The sequence below is a fragment of the Oncorhynchus clarkii genome, chromosome 4 (assembly GCF_045791955.1).
Source record: "Oncorhynchus clarkii lewisi isolate Uvic-CL-2024 chromosome 4, UVic_Ocla_1.0, whole genome shotgun sequence".
In the NCBI taxonomy this organism is placed as follows: domain Eukaryota; kingdom Metazoa; phylum Chordata; class Actinopteri; order Salmoniformes; family Salmonidae; genus Oncorhynchus; species Oncorhynchus clarkii.
In genome coordinates this window covers 74623715-74639385 of record NC_092150.1, presented here as the reverse complement: position 1 = coordinate 74639385, position 15671 = coordinate 74623715, and the positions used below count along the sequence as shown (strand labels likewise).

The following is a 15671-nucleotide window of genomic DNA, read 5'->3' as shown; positions in this document are numbered from 1 at the left end:
CTTTGAGCAAGTCCGACACCTCCATACATTCTGTATCGTATATTTACCTCACTCTCTGTTGATCCTGATGCCATAATTGTGTACCATTATGCATATAAGTGAAATTACTGCTGTTACTACTACTATGCATTGTTAGGGGGTTTGAATTTCAGATGCAGGTGTGCTTTAAGATGTTTGTGTCTGACGATTGTGTAACCTTGTTTAAGGGATCCACCGGAGGAAACAAAGCACTCCTCAACGGAGGCTGGGGAAAATGTTCACCTATGACCCCATCTCGCCGGTTGCCATGGAGATCAGCAATGAAACCTGTGTCTTGTGTTTTGACGAGTTTCAGGTGAGTGAGTGAGTGTGTGTGTGCGTGCGTGTGTGTGTGTGTGTGGAACAAGGAGGACATGAGGTGACTCAAGCAGGTGTTTTTGAACACAGAACAAACTATAGTTAAAAAACAGCATAACAAAAGGCACAAAACAACAAGCACTAACTCCCATTAACTCTCGACTGCACAAACTAATAAGACAGAACGCTGATTTAGTCAGTGGAGTTTTATGTGCCAGCTAATGGGGATGATGACATGGACAGAATTAGCAGATCCTTCAAAACATGAACATCTCATTTATACTGATGAACAGTAGGCTAGATCATAGGCAGGCTAATGACTAAAGTATTTCCCCATGTCCTACTCTTGCTTAGAGCCATCTGAGGGCAAGGTGCTAAGTCTCCTCACACTCACTTAAACAGGGCTGAAGCCACCTAGTGGTTGGTGTGAGTGTAGCAGCACTCTGAGACCCTACTAGAGGCACTGAAACAGATGTTTTACATGAAGGAAGCTGCATCCCCACACATTTGCTCTGGATCATAGGTACCTCTTATAAGCAGTCCAACAGCATTTAAAATAACTGTTGCCTTTCTGACAATCCTAACAGTAGTGATGTATCCACTGGGACAAATAAGACCAGTACTCTGCTTTTTAGCTGTTTTGTCGTGCTGGCTAGTTGATATCTGCATTGAGAGGCATATAGCCTTGCTTCTCTGTGAGCGACAATAAGACGCATAGGTATTATCATTCATCCTTGGGGGGGGGGGGGGGGGGTGGGTCAAAGATCACCCAAGACAATGTCTCTCGCTCTCTAATCACTCCCAGGGTGCATCGGTGTGGAACAAGAGCCTCTCTTTTCATTCTCTATTTTCACATTTTAAACTGCTGCACACTCTCCTCTCGCATCCTCATTGATTTGTTTTGTTTATGGTTGCCTTGCTGCTTTGCTTTCTTTGCTTCTCGACTGTTGCTACCGGCGAATATGGACAACACACGTGTGTTGTATGTGATGCATAAACAAGAGGACGAAGGGGAGGGAGGGAAGGAAGGAGTGGGGAACAGAGTGTGTGTGGGGGGGGGAGAGAGTTGAGGGTCCATACCAATCAGCATCCTCCTCTACTCAGCCATGCAAATTAGGCTATGTGGGTATCAGTCGCACTCGCCTGCTTCCTTAAGTGAGTGGCGCTGGAAAGCGACTGGCGGCAGCAGCGGGTCAGATGGATCTTATCCTCTTAAATGCTAATGACATTTCTCCTTTCTCTTCATTAGCACTGTGCCATTATCAGTAATTTGTAGCCCCCCCCCCCCCCCCCCCCCTTTGTCCCCCTCCAAGTCTCTCTAATGAATACTGGGCATTGAGAAGGACGCCTGAGACGGAGAGAGGGATGGAGAGACTGAGGAAGAGAGACTGAGGACAGAGACAGAGTGGGAAGAAAGCGCTTCAGGCTTTCATTGTCTCAGAACCCCAGTCAGTGGGGCCTATCTGTGAAATTACTCAGGTTGTGTTGTTGTGTACGTAAAGGGGTGTAAGATCAAAAGAGGCCTAATTTGGCACCCAAGTGCGACGCCGCGGTAAACTGACTCCCCGCTAGAGTAATTGGATGCTCATTTGAATATCGACAGTGGTGGTGGCGGCGGTCGCACCGTTGTTTTTGTGTTACACAAGTGCAGTATATTAGCCCCCCTTCTCTGGGAAACCTTTCGTATCTATCTCTCCCCCCTCTCTTCGTATTCAGCAATCAATATCGGCCCTTGGAGTGTGTGGTGTGTTTAGGGCCCATGAATAAACAAATACGGGTTGGATAAAGGTCATAATTAAATGATTCTTTTGAAATTAAAATGAAAAATAACGGCTGGAGGAAATAGGGCCTATTCAGTGAGTATATAGGGCCCAGGCACCTTGGCTTGGCTTTATGTGGATGTGACACACACACACACACACACACACACACACACACACACACCTTCATTTGCTGAAGGAGAGTGCCTCTTGTTGCCTTGTTGCAAAATCAAGTCTTTAGCTCCGATGCTAATGTAGTATTGGCAGAGGGCATAGGGGTTAGCATGTGAAAGTAGAAGACACTCCAGGCTAAGAAAGGCAGCATATGCTGTGGGGATGGCAGTCATAAGTGTCTGTAAGGCAAGGAAAAGAGAGGGACGTTAAGGAGGGGGAGGGACCATTAGATAACAGGAACACCGTTCCTCTTATCCACAAGATGGACAACCCTACATGGACTACAGTCTGCTTGATTCCTAATTGAATACATTAGAGTGGATTTGACCAAGGAGATAGATTAGTGATCATAGAGATATTGGGGGCGGGGGACAGAAGTACAGTACAGTTTTACTATTTGGCAAGATGGTCAGTCAATCAGTTGCTCATTATGTTTGCCAATGTCCTCTTCACATGTGTGGATTGATTCAACATAGTGCCGTGTAGTTGTCTGTTGGTGGAAAAGCCAGCGTTTCCATAGTGCTAATAGATAATGATTGTAGAGGCCAGCAGCAGCTCAGGGACAGTAACGCCGCCAGGGCCCTCTTCACAAAATGTCCTCCATCTCACACGCACACACAATCACACACACTTCACACCTTTTGTGCGGCCATCTGGGAGTCGCTTTGTGTGCCATTGTGGCCCCTGTTTGAATTCATATTGCTTTCATTTTTTTGTTATTCTTTTCTTTCTCTCGCTTTGTCTGTTTAGTTGATTAGCTCAGCCTCGCCGCGTTGGCTTGGCTACTTGTCCATGACAGAAAGCTGCTTCGTGACCATTTGCAATGGGATGGCGGGTGTGACCATGACCAGGGTGAAAGAATAGAAATGACGTACACCTAAATGACTTTAATCAGCTCAGGAGATTGCGTGGTCATTCTCAGCTGCCATGTGTTGACATATATGCACCCACAACCATATGCTTGTCTGCCACAAGAGAAGGCACATTGTAGTCTGGCTGCCTTTAAATTCTCTCTCTCTCTCTCTCTCTCGCCCCCCTCCCTCCAGGTGACTGACATCGCTGATGCGATGATTCTGAAACAGCTGTTTCAGACGTTGTTCAGGACCGGGGTAGTGGTGGTGGCCACCTCCAACAGGCCCCCTGACGGTGAGGTCAAAGTAAATTCGCTCTCTGTACTGAGTCTCTTAAGGAGAGATACTACAGTTCAGATACCTTTCTGATTCACATGACTCATAGGACTCGTATGATTCACACGACTCATGCGTCATTCATGCATAACTGTGGTATCGTTGAACTGTTATCTGATTTTGTAGCACAAACGCACAGTCACAGTCCTACACCATTGTCAGCTTGTATAACAATGCAGATCTCACCTTTCTCCTATTGTGCTGTTGAACATGCTTCTTTAACTCTACAGTACCTCTCCAAGTCACATCCAGTCCAACCTGTTCACTTCACATCGTGTCAAGCTCACCTTTCTCTTCCATATAGCTCACTCCATTGTTTTTCAATTATACTCACAATTTGGGGAAAAAAATGGGAAAGGGGGATACCTAGTCAGTTTTCCAACTGTCTTCCGCATTTAACCCAACCCATCTGAATCAGAGAGGTGCGGGGGGCTGCCTTAATCGGCATCCACGTCTTTGGCACCCGGGGAACAGGGCGGGGGCAGAACGACAGATTTTTACCTCGTCAGCTCGAGGATTCGATCCAGCTTCTGGTTACTGGCCCAACGCTCTAACCACAAGGCTACTTGCCGCCCTAAATGCTGTGTTCTTATGGGAGAAGTTCCTTCCTGTTTCACACCGTTCCAAAACATTTCTCCCTACTGAACACAGCCCTGATGATGATGCTGAAGGAACGAGCGAGGGGTAAATCGCAGACACACGTTTAAATATATGGCTCTGGGGTGAACTAGGCTTCTTTCTGTTTGTTGAACTGATGTTGAACATCTCCCTCCTTGTCTTTTTCTCCATACCACTGTATTATCTGAATCACCTGAAGTCCAGTGGTGTGTGTTGCCTGTCTGGATCAAAGACTGTTCAAAGCGTTATTTTTAATCATGAAAGAAGGAGAACATTATTTGATACACGTTCCATGAATCAAGCCATTTAAACTCTTTAATCTCTCCCTCTCTCTCTCTCTCTCTCGCTTCCTCCCTCCCTCTCTTTCTCTCTCATTCTCTCTTTGTTGATTCCACCGCTGTCGTTTTTGTCAAGGCTGTGATGTTACATTTAATGCTAAGTGAGCAAGGTGGCGAGGGAGAGTGAGAGAGGGAGTAAGAATGGAAGGAGAGCGAGAGATAAAGACGTGACGTTGGCTCTCTTCTCAGGGTTAACGTCATCAATGTCTCGTCGCTCAATGGGTTTCCAGTTGATGGCAACCGAGATCGCTCTCTCTTTCATATACAAAGACAAGCTTGTCTGACATTTACCAGCCATTAAGAACAAAGCGGCAGACCACGCAAACTTGATGGAGATGCTTGTTTGTTTTTTAATTAGAAGGCAAATGGAACACTAAGCCCTCAGAGACAGCCTGACATGAAAGTAAAGGAGGATTCCTTTATTGATCTCCACATGAGATTGTGCTAGCTAGGCTATCAAAAGCAGCTAAAGTGGGTTATGTGTTGAATAGATGGCGCTAGGCTATCAACAGCAGCTAAAGTGGGATATGTGGCATATAGATGGCGCTAGGCTATCAACAGCAGCTAAAGTGGGATATGTGTTGAATAGATGGCGCTAGGCTATCAACAGCAGCTAAAGTGGGATATGTGTTGAATAGATGGCGCTAGGCTATCAACAGCAGCTAAAGTGGGTTATGTGTTGAATAGATGGCGCTAGGCTATCAACAGCAGCTAAAGTGGGATATGTGGCATATAGATGGCGCTAGGCTATCAAAAGCAGCTAAAGTGGGATATGTGGCATATAGATGGCGCTAGGCTATCAACAGCAGCTAAAGTGGGATATGTGGCATATAGATGGCGCTAGGCTATCAACAGCAGCTAAAGTGGGTTATGTGTTGAATAGATGGCGCTAGGCTATCAACAGCAGCTAAAGTGGGATATGTGGCATATAGATGGCGCTAGGCTATCAAAAGCAGCTAAAGTGGGTTATGTGATTGAAGGGGAACTTACTTAGAGACGATGTGTCACGCTCCCCAGCACACTCTTGTTTTTGTCTGTTGTTGTGTAGCTAGAGCAGAGCAGTTGTCGCCTTGTCGTCCTTTAGATGCACTTGTGTTAATGGATGTTTAGTAGAGACGACAGGCTGAATGCTTAATTTCAAGGTTTACACACTAGAGATTGTGGTGTATCTATCTGCTTGCCTCTCAGGCCCATTGTAGGTCAGGCCACCTTACATTTCAATTAGATCTAATGTTGCATCTCACACAACCTGAAAGGATGGATGTGGGCTGTATGATTAGGCTTACCTTCTCCACCCACAGTAAAAAATGGACTTTTTCAATGTTATATTTGCTTCCTCCTTACTTTTTCTATTAAAGTTGCTGTAAACATGCTTATTTCCAATCATTACTACATTGATAAGAGCCTTCTCACAACACACATTGTTATGCGTAGTATACAGTGCATTCGGAAAGTATTCAGACCCCTTCCCTTTTCCACATTTTGTTACTTTACAGCCTTATTCTGAAATCGATTATATAAAAACAATTCCTAATCAATCTACACAACGTATCCTTATAATGACAAAGTTGAAAACCGGTTTTTAGAATTTTTTGCAAATGTATTAAAAATAAAGTATTCAGACCCTTTATGAGACTCGAAATTGAGCTCAGGTGTATCCTGTTTCCATTGATCATCCTTGAACTGTTTCTACAACTTGATTGGAGTCCAACTGTGGTAAATTCATTTGATTGGACATGATTTGGAAAGGCACACACCTGTCTATATTAGGTTCCACAGTTGACAGTACATGTAAGAGCAAAAACCAAGCCATGAGGTAGAAGGAATTGTCCGTAGACCTCAAGAGACAGGATTTTCGAGGCACAGATTTTGGGAAGGGTACCAAAACATTTCTGCAGCATTGTAGGTCTCCAAGAACACTGGCCTCACTGGCCGTCACGTCTGGAGGAAACCTGGCACCATCCCTACGGTGAAGCATGGTGGTGGCAGCATCATGCTGTGGGGATGTTTTTCAGCGGCAGGGACTGGGAGACTAGTTGGGATCGAGGGGGAAAGATGAACGTAGCAAAGTACAGAGAGATCCTTAATGAAAACCTGCTGCAGAGCGTTCAGGACCTCAGATTGAGGCGAAGGTTCACATTCCAGCATGACAACCCTAAGCACACAGCCAAGATAACGCAGGAGTGGCTTCGGGACGTCTCAATGTCCTTGAGTGGCTATGGACTTGCACCCCCGAACGAACATCTCTGGAGAGACCTGAAAATAGCTGTGCAGCGACACTCCCCATCCAACCTGACAGAGTTTGAAAGGATCTGCAGAGAAGAATATGAAAAACTCCCCAAATACAGGTATGCCAAGCATGTAGCGTCATACCCAAGAAGACTAGAGGCTGTAATCGCTGCCAAAGGTGCTTCAAAAAAGTACTGAGTAAAGGGTTTCGAATAACTATGTAAATGTGATATTAAAGTTTTAGATGTTTTTGCTTTGTCATTATGGGGTATTGTGTGTAGATTGAGTTAAAAAAAAAAAACAGCAACAATTTAATCAATTTTAGAATAAGGCTGTAACGTAACAAAATGTTTTTAAAAGTCAAGGGGTCTGAATACTTTCCAAATGCACTGTAGCTCCAACTGTTGTTCTCTCCACTAAGAAGGTACACTATATATACAAAAGTATGTGGACAAATGAGTGGATTCTGCTATTTCAGCCACACCCATTGCTGACAGGTGGATAAAATCGAGCACACAGCCATGCAATCGACATAGACTAACATTGGCAGTAGAATGGCCTTACTGAAGAGCTCAGTTACTTTCAATGTGGCACCGTCATAGGATGCCACCTTCCCAGCAAGTCAGTTCGTCAAATTTCTGCCCTGCTAGAGCTGCCCCGGTCAACTGTAAGTGCTGTTATTGTGAAGTGGAAACGTCTAGGAGCAACAGGCTCAGCCGTGAAGTGGTAAGCCACATAAGCTCACAGAACGGGACCGCGAGTGCTGTAGCGCGTAAAAATCGACACTCACTAATACTAAGTTCTAAACTGCCTCTGGATAGCAACATCAGCACAAGAACTGTTCGTCTGGAGTTTCATGAAATGGGTTTCCATGGCAGAGCAGCCGCATACAAGCCTAAGAACCATGCACAATGCCAAGCATCGGCTGGAGAGTGTAAAGTTTGGTGGATGAGGAATAATGGTCTGGGGCTGTTTCTCATGGTTTGGGCGAGGCCCTTTTGTTCCAGTGAAGGGAAATCTTAATGCTACAGCATACAATGACATTCTAGACGATTCTGTGCTTCCAAGTTTGTGGCAACAGTTTGGGGAAGGCAATTCCTGTTTCAGCATGACGATGCCCCCGTGCACAAAGTGAGGTCCATACCAAAATGGTTTGTTGAGATCGGTGTGGAAGAACTTGACTGGCCTGCATAGAGCCCTGACCTCAACCCTATCGAACACCTTTGAGATGAATTGGAACTCCGACTGCGAGCCAGGCCTAACCGCCCAACATCAGTTCCAGACCTCACTAATGCTCTTGTGGCTGAATGGAAGCAAGTCCCTGCAGCAATGTTCTGACATCTAGTGGAAAGCCTTCCCAGAAGAGTGGAGGCTGTTGTGGCAGCAAAGGGGGACCAACTCAATATTAATGCCCATGATTTTGGAGTGAGATGGTGGATGAGCAGGTGTCCACATACTTTTGGTCATTTAGTGTACCTTAACAACGTTTAAACAGGTCTAACTTAATTGTCAGCTGCTACTCCTGTAAACTTAAACCCAAACATCAACAACACCTACTCATTTCCATCTTTCCAAGTAGTTTAAGGCTGTGTGTGTGTGTGTGTGTGTGTGTGTGTGTGTGTGTGTGTGTGTGTGTGTGTGTGTTTTATCTGTCTATCAGGGATGCTACTTCAGATGTAATTTGTTCCAGCAGAGCTAATTGGAAAGTCTATTCACGGGACTCTGTGGACAATGTCCGAGCTGAAAAAGCGAAAGTCCTTTCTCCCACCACCATTGTTTGGGAATGTATGAATTGTATGTTGCTGCTGCTAGCTGCTGCTACAGGTAGAGAAATCCATTTTTCTCCCTCTGCCCCCATCCCCTTTGTGCTGCCTCCCCACCCATCCTTTAGTTCATCAATAGCCACTTTATGTGCCAATCTGTGGTGGGAGAATTACATTATTAGGAGGCTAAACAGCAGCGCTAACATGGCGCCTCCCTCTCCTTTCAGATCTGTACAAAAATGGACTTCAGAGAGACGCCTTCCTGCCTTTCATCAACGTGTTGAAGGTAAAGACAGTCATCCCCTCTTCTCTCCTCTTTTTAATTTATTCATTCATTTCTCTCATCCACCTGACACCACACACACATGCACACCTCTGTTACTGTGTCTGTCTCTTTCCAATTTGCTATTGTGTGTTTTTGTGTGTGTGTTTTCTACCTGAGAAGCACGGTGTCACACACGATGTCACAAAACTGACTTTGATCATACCTGGAGATGGTGAAAGACTCAAAACGGACACAGAGAGCGAGGGGGATAGAAAGAGAGTGAACGCTCGCTGTGTGAATGGGAAATGGACAAGCGAGCGGAGGGAATGAACCAGCCTGCTTGCATTTCAAAGTGAGGAGAGAAAGGGGCGAGGGAGGGGGGGGGAGGCGGGTGAGGAGGGGGGTGGGCTGTGAGGTAGCACCATGGATAGAAACTAGCAATGCTCTGAGACTACTTTGCAATTTAATAGCATTATTATAAGCAGGTAGAACCATTATCCATTAACCATTATCCTGGCAGCACCAGAGATGATTACAAGGTGTTTATACTGACTATGATCATAAATAATTGCAGAATAATTTAACATGCATTTTGCAGGAGAGGAGGAAAACATTCTTCCACTTTTCACAACTAAATACTAAACACACACACACACACACACACAATGAGAGTTCTTCCACGCACACACACGGACACACGGACACACACACACACACACACACACATACAACAGGGGTACTGCTGAGTAATCATCAGAAGACGTACCAGAACATGCAAAACAGACATCCCAGGCATTTTCCAAAAGAGAGCGTCTGCTAATCCAAGAAGGACCTTTCTCATTGGCTAGATGATACATTTTACCACTGGTGTATGTAGTTAACACTAACCTTTTTTTAAAGAGACTTAACTTACCGATTTGGCATGTTACTCATTAAAAAAAACAAGATTTCAGTCTTAGGGGTGTGGTTCGATGTGGAAGCTACTAATGTTTGTCACCCATGAGACACCATAGGAACAAAGTCAGTATCTCAATAAATCTGAACTCAGTAAATCTGTAGTTAATTCTGATGTTTTAGTCACTCAATTTTATATTTTGCGAAGGTATTTGGTGCAGTCTTTCTCAAGTTATAATTTTTTTGCCACATGTTGTCTTATGTAAACATAGTCCGATCAGCTACAGTGCTGGGCAGGTTTGTTTCACTGTCTGTGTCTTCTGCGGTAGAATTGGATAGAGCGCAATCACCACAGATGTGTATCCCTTGTTAGTGGGCAAATTAGCCTTTTGTGGAAAATCAAAACCCTAACCATCAAATAAGTCATGACAAACTCACTTACAAAAGTCTGTTTTGGACAAGACTGACTTTGGCCAAAATTATCCTATTTTCACTTAGTAATCCATTTTGACACTAGAATAAATGTTTCGGACTATTTTTGATGCCACAGGCTGTTTTTTTCTATCAGAGAAATTGTTTATTGGCTTCAGTTGCGCTTTTAAAGTCATAAAGCACTTGCACCCAAACTTCTATCTATCCATTGGTTGTGGAATGCACAGGTTCTCAGGGGATTAAGGTTTGGTTTGGGGGAGGGTTTAATGAAGAGCTTCAGGGTCACTGGAGCTTAACTGTGTGTCCCCCTCCATTTTGGTCTTTCACCAGGGCCTTAAAGTCACCCTACCCCAAAACCGCTCCCCTCTCCACCTCTTGCCCTCGTCCTAATCCCAGCCTCATAAGGAACTGTGAATGCCCCTGGTCCAATTCGGCCTCCTCTCTGTCCCCTGTCTTTCAGACTCCCATGTTCCCCTTTGTGAGGCCATCTGGTTTTGGGGTGGAGTGGAGAGTTTGGGGATGCTCCCCTCCCAACAGTGGACGTCCTGCCAAGTTAGCAAGGGGTGGTGGGGTTGTGATGGGGGTGGTTCCTCGCCCCCACTGGGTGACCCTTAATAGTTAGAATTAAAGCTGGGAGGGACCAATGATTCCATCCCTCTGACTCTTTGGATGTAGAGTCAGTGTGTTTTGGGGTGAAGCCCTGGTGTGAACTGGGAGGATGGGGGAGTAGTGAATGAGTGAGGGTGTGTAAATGGCCTCTTACCTCTCCTCCCTGTCACCTGAGCTGGAGTGTTTGGGGTTAATTCCTTCCTCTCCAGATTGGATGTCTTATATCTCTATTGACTTCTGATTAGAGGAGACCCCAGGGACCTTCAAACCACCCTGCCAAGCCCCACAAACCATCCTGCCTCTGCCCCCCACTAGCTACCTTGCCGAGTCTTCTGCTACCCTCCTGCCTAACCCCCTCCTACTGCTCCCAGCGCTCACAGGGGTAGTTACATATGAGATGAAAGCGAGAGAGGGAGATCACACTCGCTTCGATCTGTCCTCTCTCCCTCTATCCCCCCCTTTCATTCTCTTCAGCATTTCTTTCTGCATTCTTTCACTGTCCCTCCTCCAACTTTCTCTTCATCACTCTTCTTTCTTTCTCGGTCTTTCCTTCTCTTTCCCTCGACCCCTCTTTCTCCTTCTTCTCTCCCTCTGTTCTCCTTCTCTGCAGGCCCAAGGACAGGACTCTGTGTGTACTGAATATTTTTCCCTGCCCTCTTTTGATGCCGGAGAAACATGATAACTTGATTGTTGTTTTTTCTCCTCATCTATCCTTCCATTGTGGTGGCTAATTGCTTTGTATGGCAGCCATTTTCTTTTTTGAAAATATATTTTATAAATATGTCGACCAGTGCAGATTGCTCTGCTGCAAGGAAAAAATTGACTGAAATGGTTGTTCCTCTCTAGTAAAGGCCTTTCTGTCTGTTGAGGACCTACGTTGAGGGGTTTTAAGAGTTCCCAGTAAATGAAAATTGATGGCTGCTATTGTCCCCCTGGCATTTAGTTACATAACAATAATGCTCACTGTGCCTTGGGTTTTACTTTTTTCACAGCAGAGGGTTCAAGTCATGTATTTTCCAATGGAATATAAATAGCCTTGCATTTGTTGCTTCCATGGACATTCTATCTGTGAAATGTAATGGTGTTCTTATTTTTAATGCCTTTTCCTTTCAGGACTGGCATTCTGTCTTGCCCCTAGAATATTTGTTCTAAGTTTTTCTGTGAGTGAGTGCGTGTGGGTGTGACAGGCCTCGTCGGAGGTCCTTTGACAGGAGCTTTAATCTAATAATGTCTCAATTAGATCATGAAAGAGAGCAGGAGACTGGTGTTTTACACACTCCACATCTCTCTCCATCACTCACTCCCTATCTCTTTTTCCTTTTTCTCACATGTGCACCTACATTTATTTGTATTTCTCTCCTTCCATTCCCAGTGTTTCTTCATTCCAGTCTCCTGCTCTTACTCGCTCTCTGACTGCCTCCCTCCTATAGGAGTACTGTTGTGATTGTCTGCTTCTCTCTGGAGCGCTAGTGGCCAGGTGCAGACGGGACACCCTCCTACCCATGCCGCTGCATGTCGTGGGGGGGGGGGGGGGGGGTACGGGAGGGAGGCTCCAGCTGGGGGTGGGGTGGGTGGGTCTGGAGGAGTGGAGCTGGGGGGTTCAGTGGGGTCCTGGATCACCTAAAGGCGGGCCCTGTGCTCAAAAGATGTTTCCTCAAGAGGAGCAGCCGAGGCAGGGGGAGGTTGTGAGAACGACCCCGTGGAACAAACCATCCAGGACCCAAGGCAGTCACACTTTAAGGGAATAGCTCATTAGGTGTAATTAGGGTGGTCACATTGTTATGTCCCCCCTGTAGCGTCACTTGGAGTGAATAAATTCACCACACACCCGCTTCCCTCCCCAGTTAGTGAAAACACTTTGATGTCAGAAGAGTCGTCCAGGACGGGCCAGCATAAAGGCACTGTTTTAGGCTTTCTCTTTCTCCCAACCCCTCTATCCCTCCCTCCCCTTTCTTCTCCCCCTTCACACAGGCTGTAAGACACACACGGATGAATGGATGACAACCTTTCCCCTCCAACTCCCGTCCCCACACACACACACACACACACAGACACACTCTCTCCCTGCCCTCCCCCCAACTCTTTTTCAGCCTTCCCACCCCATGTTCTTTGAGGCCTGGTCAATTCTTTGGGCCAAAAAAAAAAAAGAAGCATCAAATGTTTTCTGCAGTTGGTAATGAGGGAGTGGACCTCATCAGGCCGCAGTAGTCAGCTATCCTTGGCTTTTGTTGCCGCTCAATGGCACCGCGCTCTTTGAAAAACTCAAAAGCAACTTTTTGAGGAGTGAGGGACAGAGAAAAGGGAGGGGGGAGCCACTGTTTTTATGCTAAACGGCTGTCAAAGAGAGAGTGGTGGACAGCTTGGACAATGACATGATTGGAGCTACATGTTTTAGGATGACTTTTTCTAAAGAGACTGTCATGGCTGTGTGAGAAAACAAGATAAAGCAAGCAAGGGTGCTCTTTGACTGGTGGCGAGATGGAGAGAAGAGTAGAGTCATAGGTGAGTGAAATCTGCGAGGAAAGAGTGAGAACTTTCCAAACCCCTCAAGATAGTAATCATGTAATAACCCACAAGGCCTCCTGCTCATCTGATTAGAAATAACCAATGATGCCATCATCACTGATTGTGTTGCCTTCACGTCTCTGTCTATCTCGCTATCTCTTTCTTCTCTCTCTCTCTCTCTCTCTTATTTTCCTTCAAGAGATGCTGTGAGTGACCCATCAGGCTTCTATAGGTAGACAAATCGAAGAGGGGAAAAAAAGACGGGAGAAGACAAGATTAGCGTTAGTTTTGTAATGCGACGTGGCGGTTGATGGCGTCGCCGAGGTGTTATTGCGGAGGGACTATTTACCTGACGGCCGCGGCGCTGCTTAGCGAGGTCGCGGCTGGGTTGATGAAATGACATGTCCCTTTTGTGCGTAGGGGATGGAGAGTTTGTCAGGCTGTTATTAAGCCTGATTCAACCAATTGGCTCGGAGTGGGAACCCCGTTCGTGTGAGCGGGCGCAGAGATAAGAAGTTGACAGCGGAGGTAGAAGAATGGAGTATTTCCGTCTCCTTGCTTTGTGGTGATTGCTAATTATCCCACTGCTCAAGGAGGCCGGTGGCACAAATTCACTGATTTCATAATTTGCTCCGAGCTGTCACTGAATACTGATTCGCCTGGCACGGCGATCGTTTGATGATATACGTTTTTTTTCACTCTTCTTTTCTTTTTTTCTGAGAATAGAGGAGATAATGATTATAGTGTGCCCCGCTCGCTGACATGTATCGCGTTGCCGTTTTATACTTACTGGGAAAGTTTGAACTCTGCAGCAGAAGTTTGAACTTTGCTGTTCCACTTGACTTAAGAAAGGACTGCAGATCAGCTAGATAAATACAACAATGAAAACATGACAAAAACATTAAGTTAGTCAAGCTTTAAAATATTACAGGACACTTACTGCTATACTTCTGTCCATTGTCACCCTCCTGTGGAAATGCTATTATGCACCTTTCACTAATTCTCTCTTACACACAAAGCTTAACCCTCTTACACACAAACCCACATTGGTTTTGGTGCTAAGGTTGTTTTGGCCACATTGCACATTGTTTTTCTTTGTGTGTGTGTGTTTGTGTGTGTAGGAATACTGCCAGCCCATGGTCGTAGACTCTGGAGTTGACTACAGAAGACTGGACCTGCCTTCAGCAGGGAAACTCTACTACCTGTAAGTGTGTGTGTGTTTGGGTCTGCGTGCATGAATGCCTGTACTGTACGTGTGTGTACCCATGTATACATGCATGTGTGTATTCTCTCACAATGTGAAATAGGATTTATAGCCACAGTCCTAAATAAGAGTCAGTCTCTTGAGTTTAGCTCATCTTTGTGTTTGTTCCGTCTGTCTTTGCCCCTGTGTCCCCTGCCACCCCCCCCCCCCCCCTCCTCACTCTGCACATCCATCTCTCTGTGTGGGGCAGTATGGAGGACAACACACACACACACCTCCTGTTTACACAATCCCTGAGATATAACACAGTGATGGCAACTATAACAACTAAAAGGTTATAGAAAAGAGCAGAAGGTTTTTTAGTATTTCTCCAGTAGGTTTCCTCAAGGAGAAAGCCCCCATTTCTATGTCAAAAATAATACAACAAAAACACTTTAGTAAATACTACAGTAATATCCCAAAAAACACTGCAGTCCACAAAAACACTGCGGTAAATACTATAGTATTCACCAGTTTCCAAAAACACTACAGTAATTACTATAGTATATATACTACCATTTTTTGTTACTACAGTATTTATACTATAGTTGACTGTAAATACTACAGTAAATACAGTTTTTGATAACTTTGGTCCGCAAAAACACTACAGTGAATACTACAGTGAAGTCTGCAAAAACACTACAGTGAAAACTGTAGTACTTATACCATAGTATACTATAGTAATTATTTTAATGTGGGAACCTAACAAAACACACAAACTAACTGTTCTGCCAGTTTGCGTTACTGTCACTGTAGGTCAGTGTCCTTAAAACGTCTTACGACTGAAATCCCGTTAACGGGATCGATATGACAACAGCCAGTGAAAGTGCAGGGCGCCAAATTCAAACAACAGAAATCTCATAATTAAAATTCGTCAAACATACAAGTATTATACACCATTTTAAAGATAAACTTGTTGTTAATCCCACCACAGTGTCTGATTTCATAAAGGCTTTACGACGAATGCATACCATGCGATTATGTTAGGTCAGCACCTAGTCACAGAAAAACACAGCCATTTTTCCAGCCAAAGAGGGGAGTCACAAAAAGCAGAAATAGAGATCAAATTAATCACTAACCTTTGATGATCTTCATCAGATGACACTCATAGGACTTAATGTTACACAATACATGTATGTTTTGTTCGATAAAGTTCATATTTATATCCAAAAATCTCAGTTTACATTGGCGTTTTATGTTCAGTAATGTTTTGCTTCCAAAACATCCAGTGATTTTGCAGAGAGCCACATCAATTTACAGAAATACTCATAATAAACATTGATAAAAGATACAAGTGTTATGGAATTATAGATATACT

General features: G+C 44.9%; 1 protein-coding gene and 1 non-coding gene across 2 annotated transcripts in view; both read left to right on the top strand.

Annotated features, from left to right (window-relative positions):
• Positions 1–15671, top strand: part of LOC139407272 (AFG1 like ATPase b) — a 36540-nt gene that overhangs the window by 4567 nt on the left and 16302 nt on the right. The window contains exons 5-8 of the mRNA XM_071150906.1: positions 207–334; positions 3317–3416; positions 8633–8691; positions 14232–14314. Of these exons, the coding sequence (XP_071007007.1) occupies positions 207–334; positions 3317–3416; positions 8633–8691; positions 14232–14314 (370 nt within the window). The remainder of the gene's footprint in view (positions 1–206; positions 335–3316; positions 3417–8632; positions 8692–14231; positions 14315–15671) is intronic.
• Positions 14658–14714, top strand: LOC139408135 (U7 small nuclear RNA). Its single transcript, XR_011634192.1, has one exon. It is a non-coding gene; the product is annotated as a U7 small nuclear RNA (small nuclear RNA).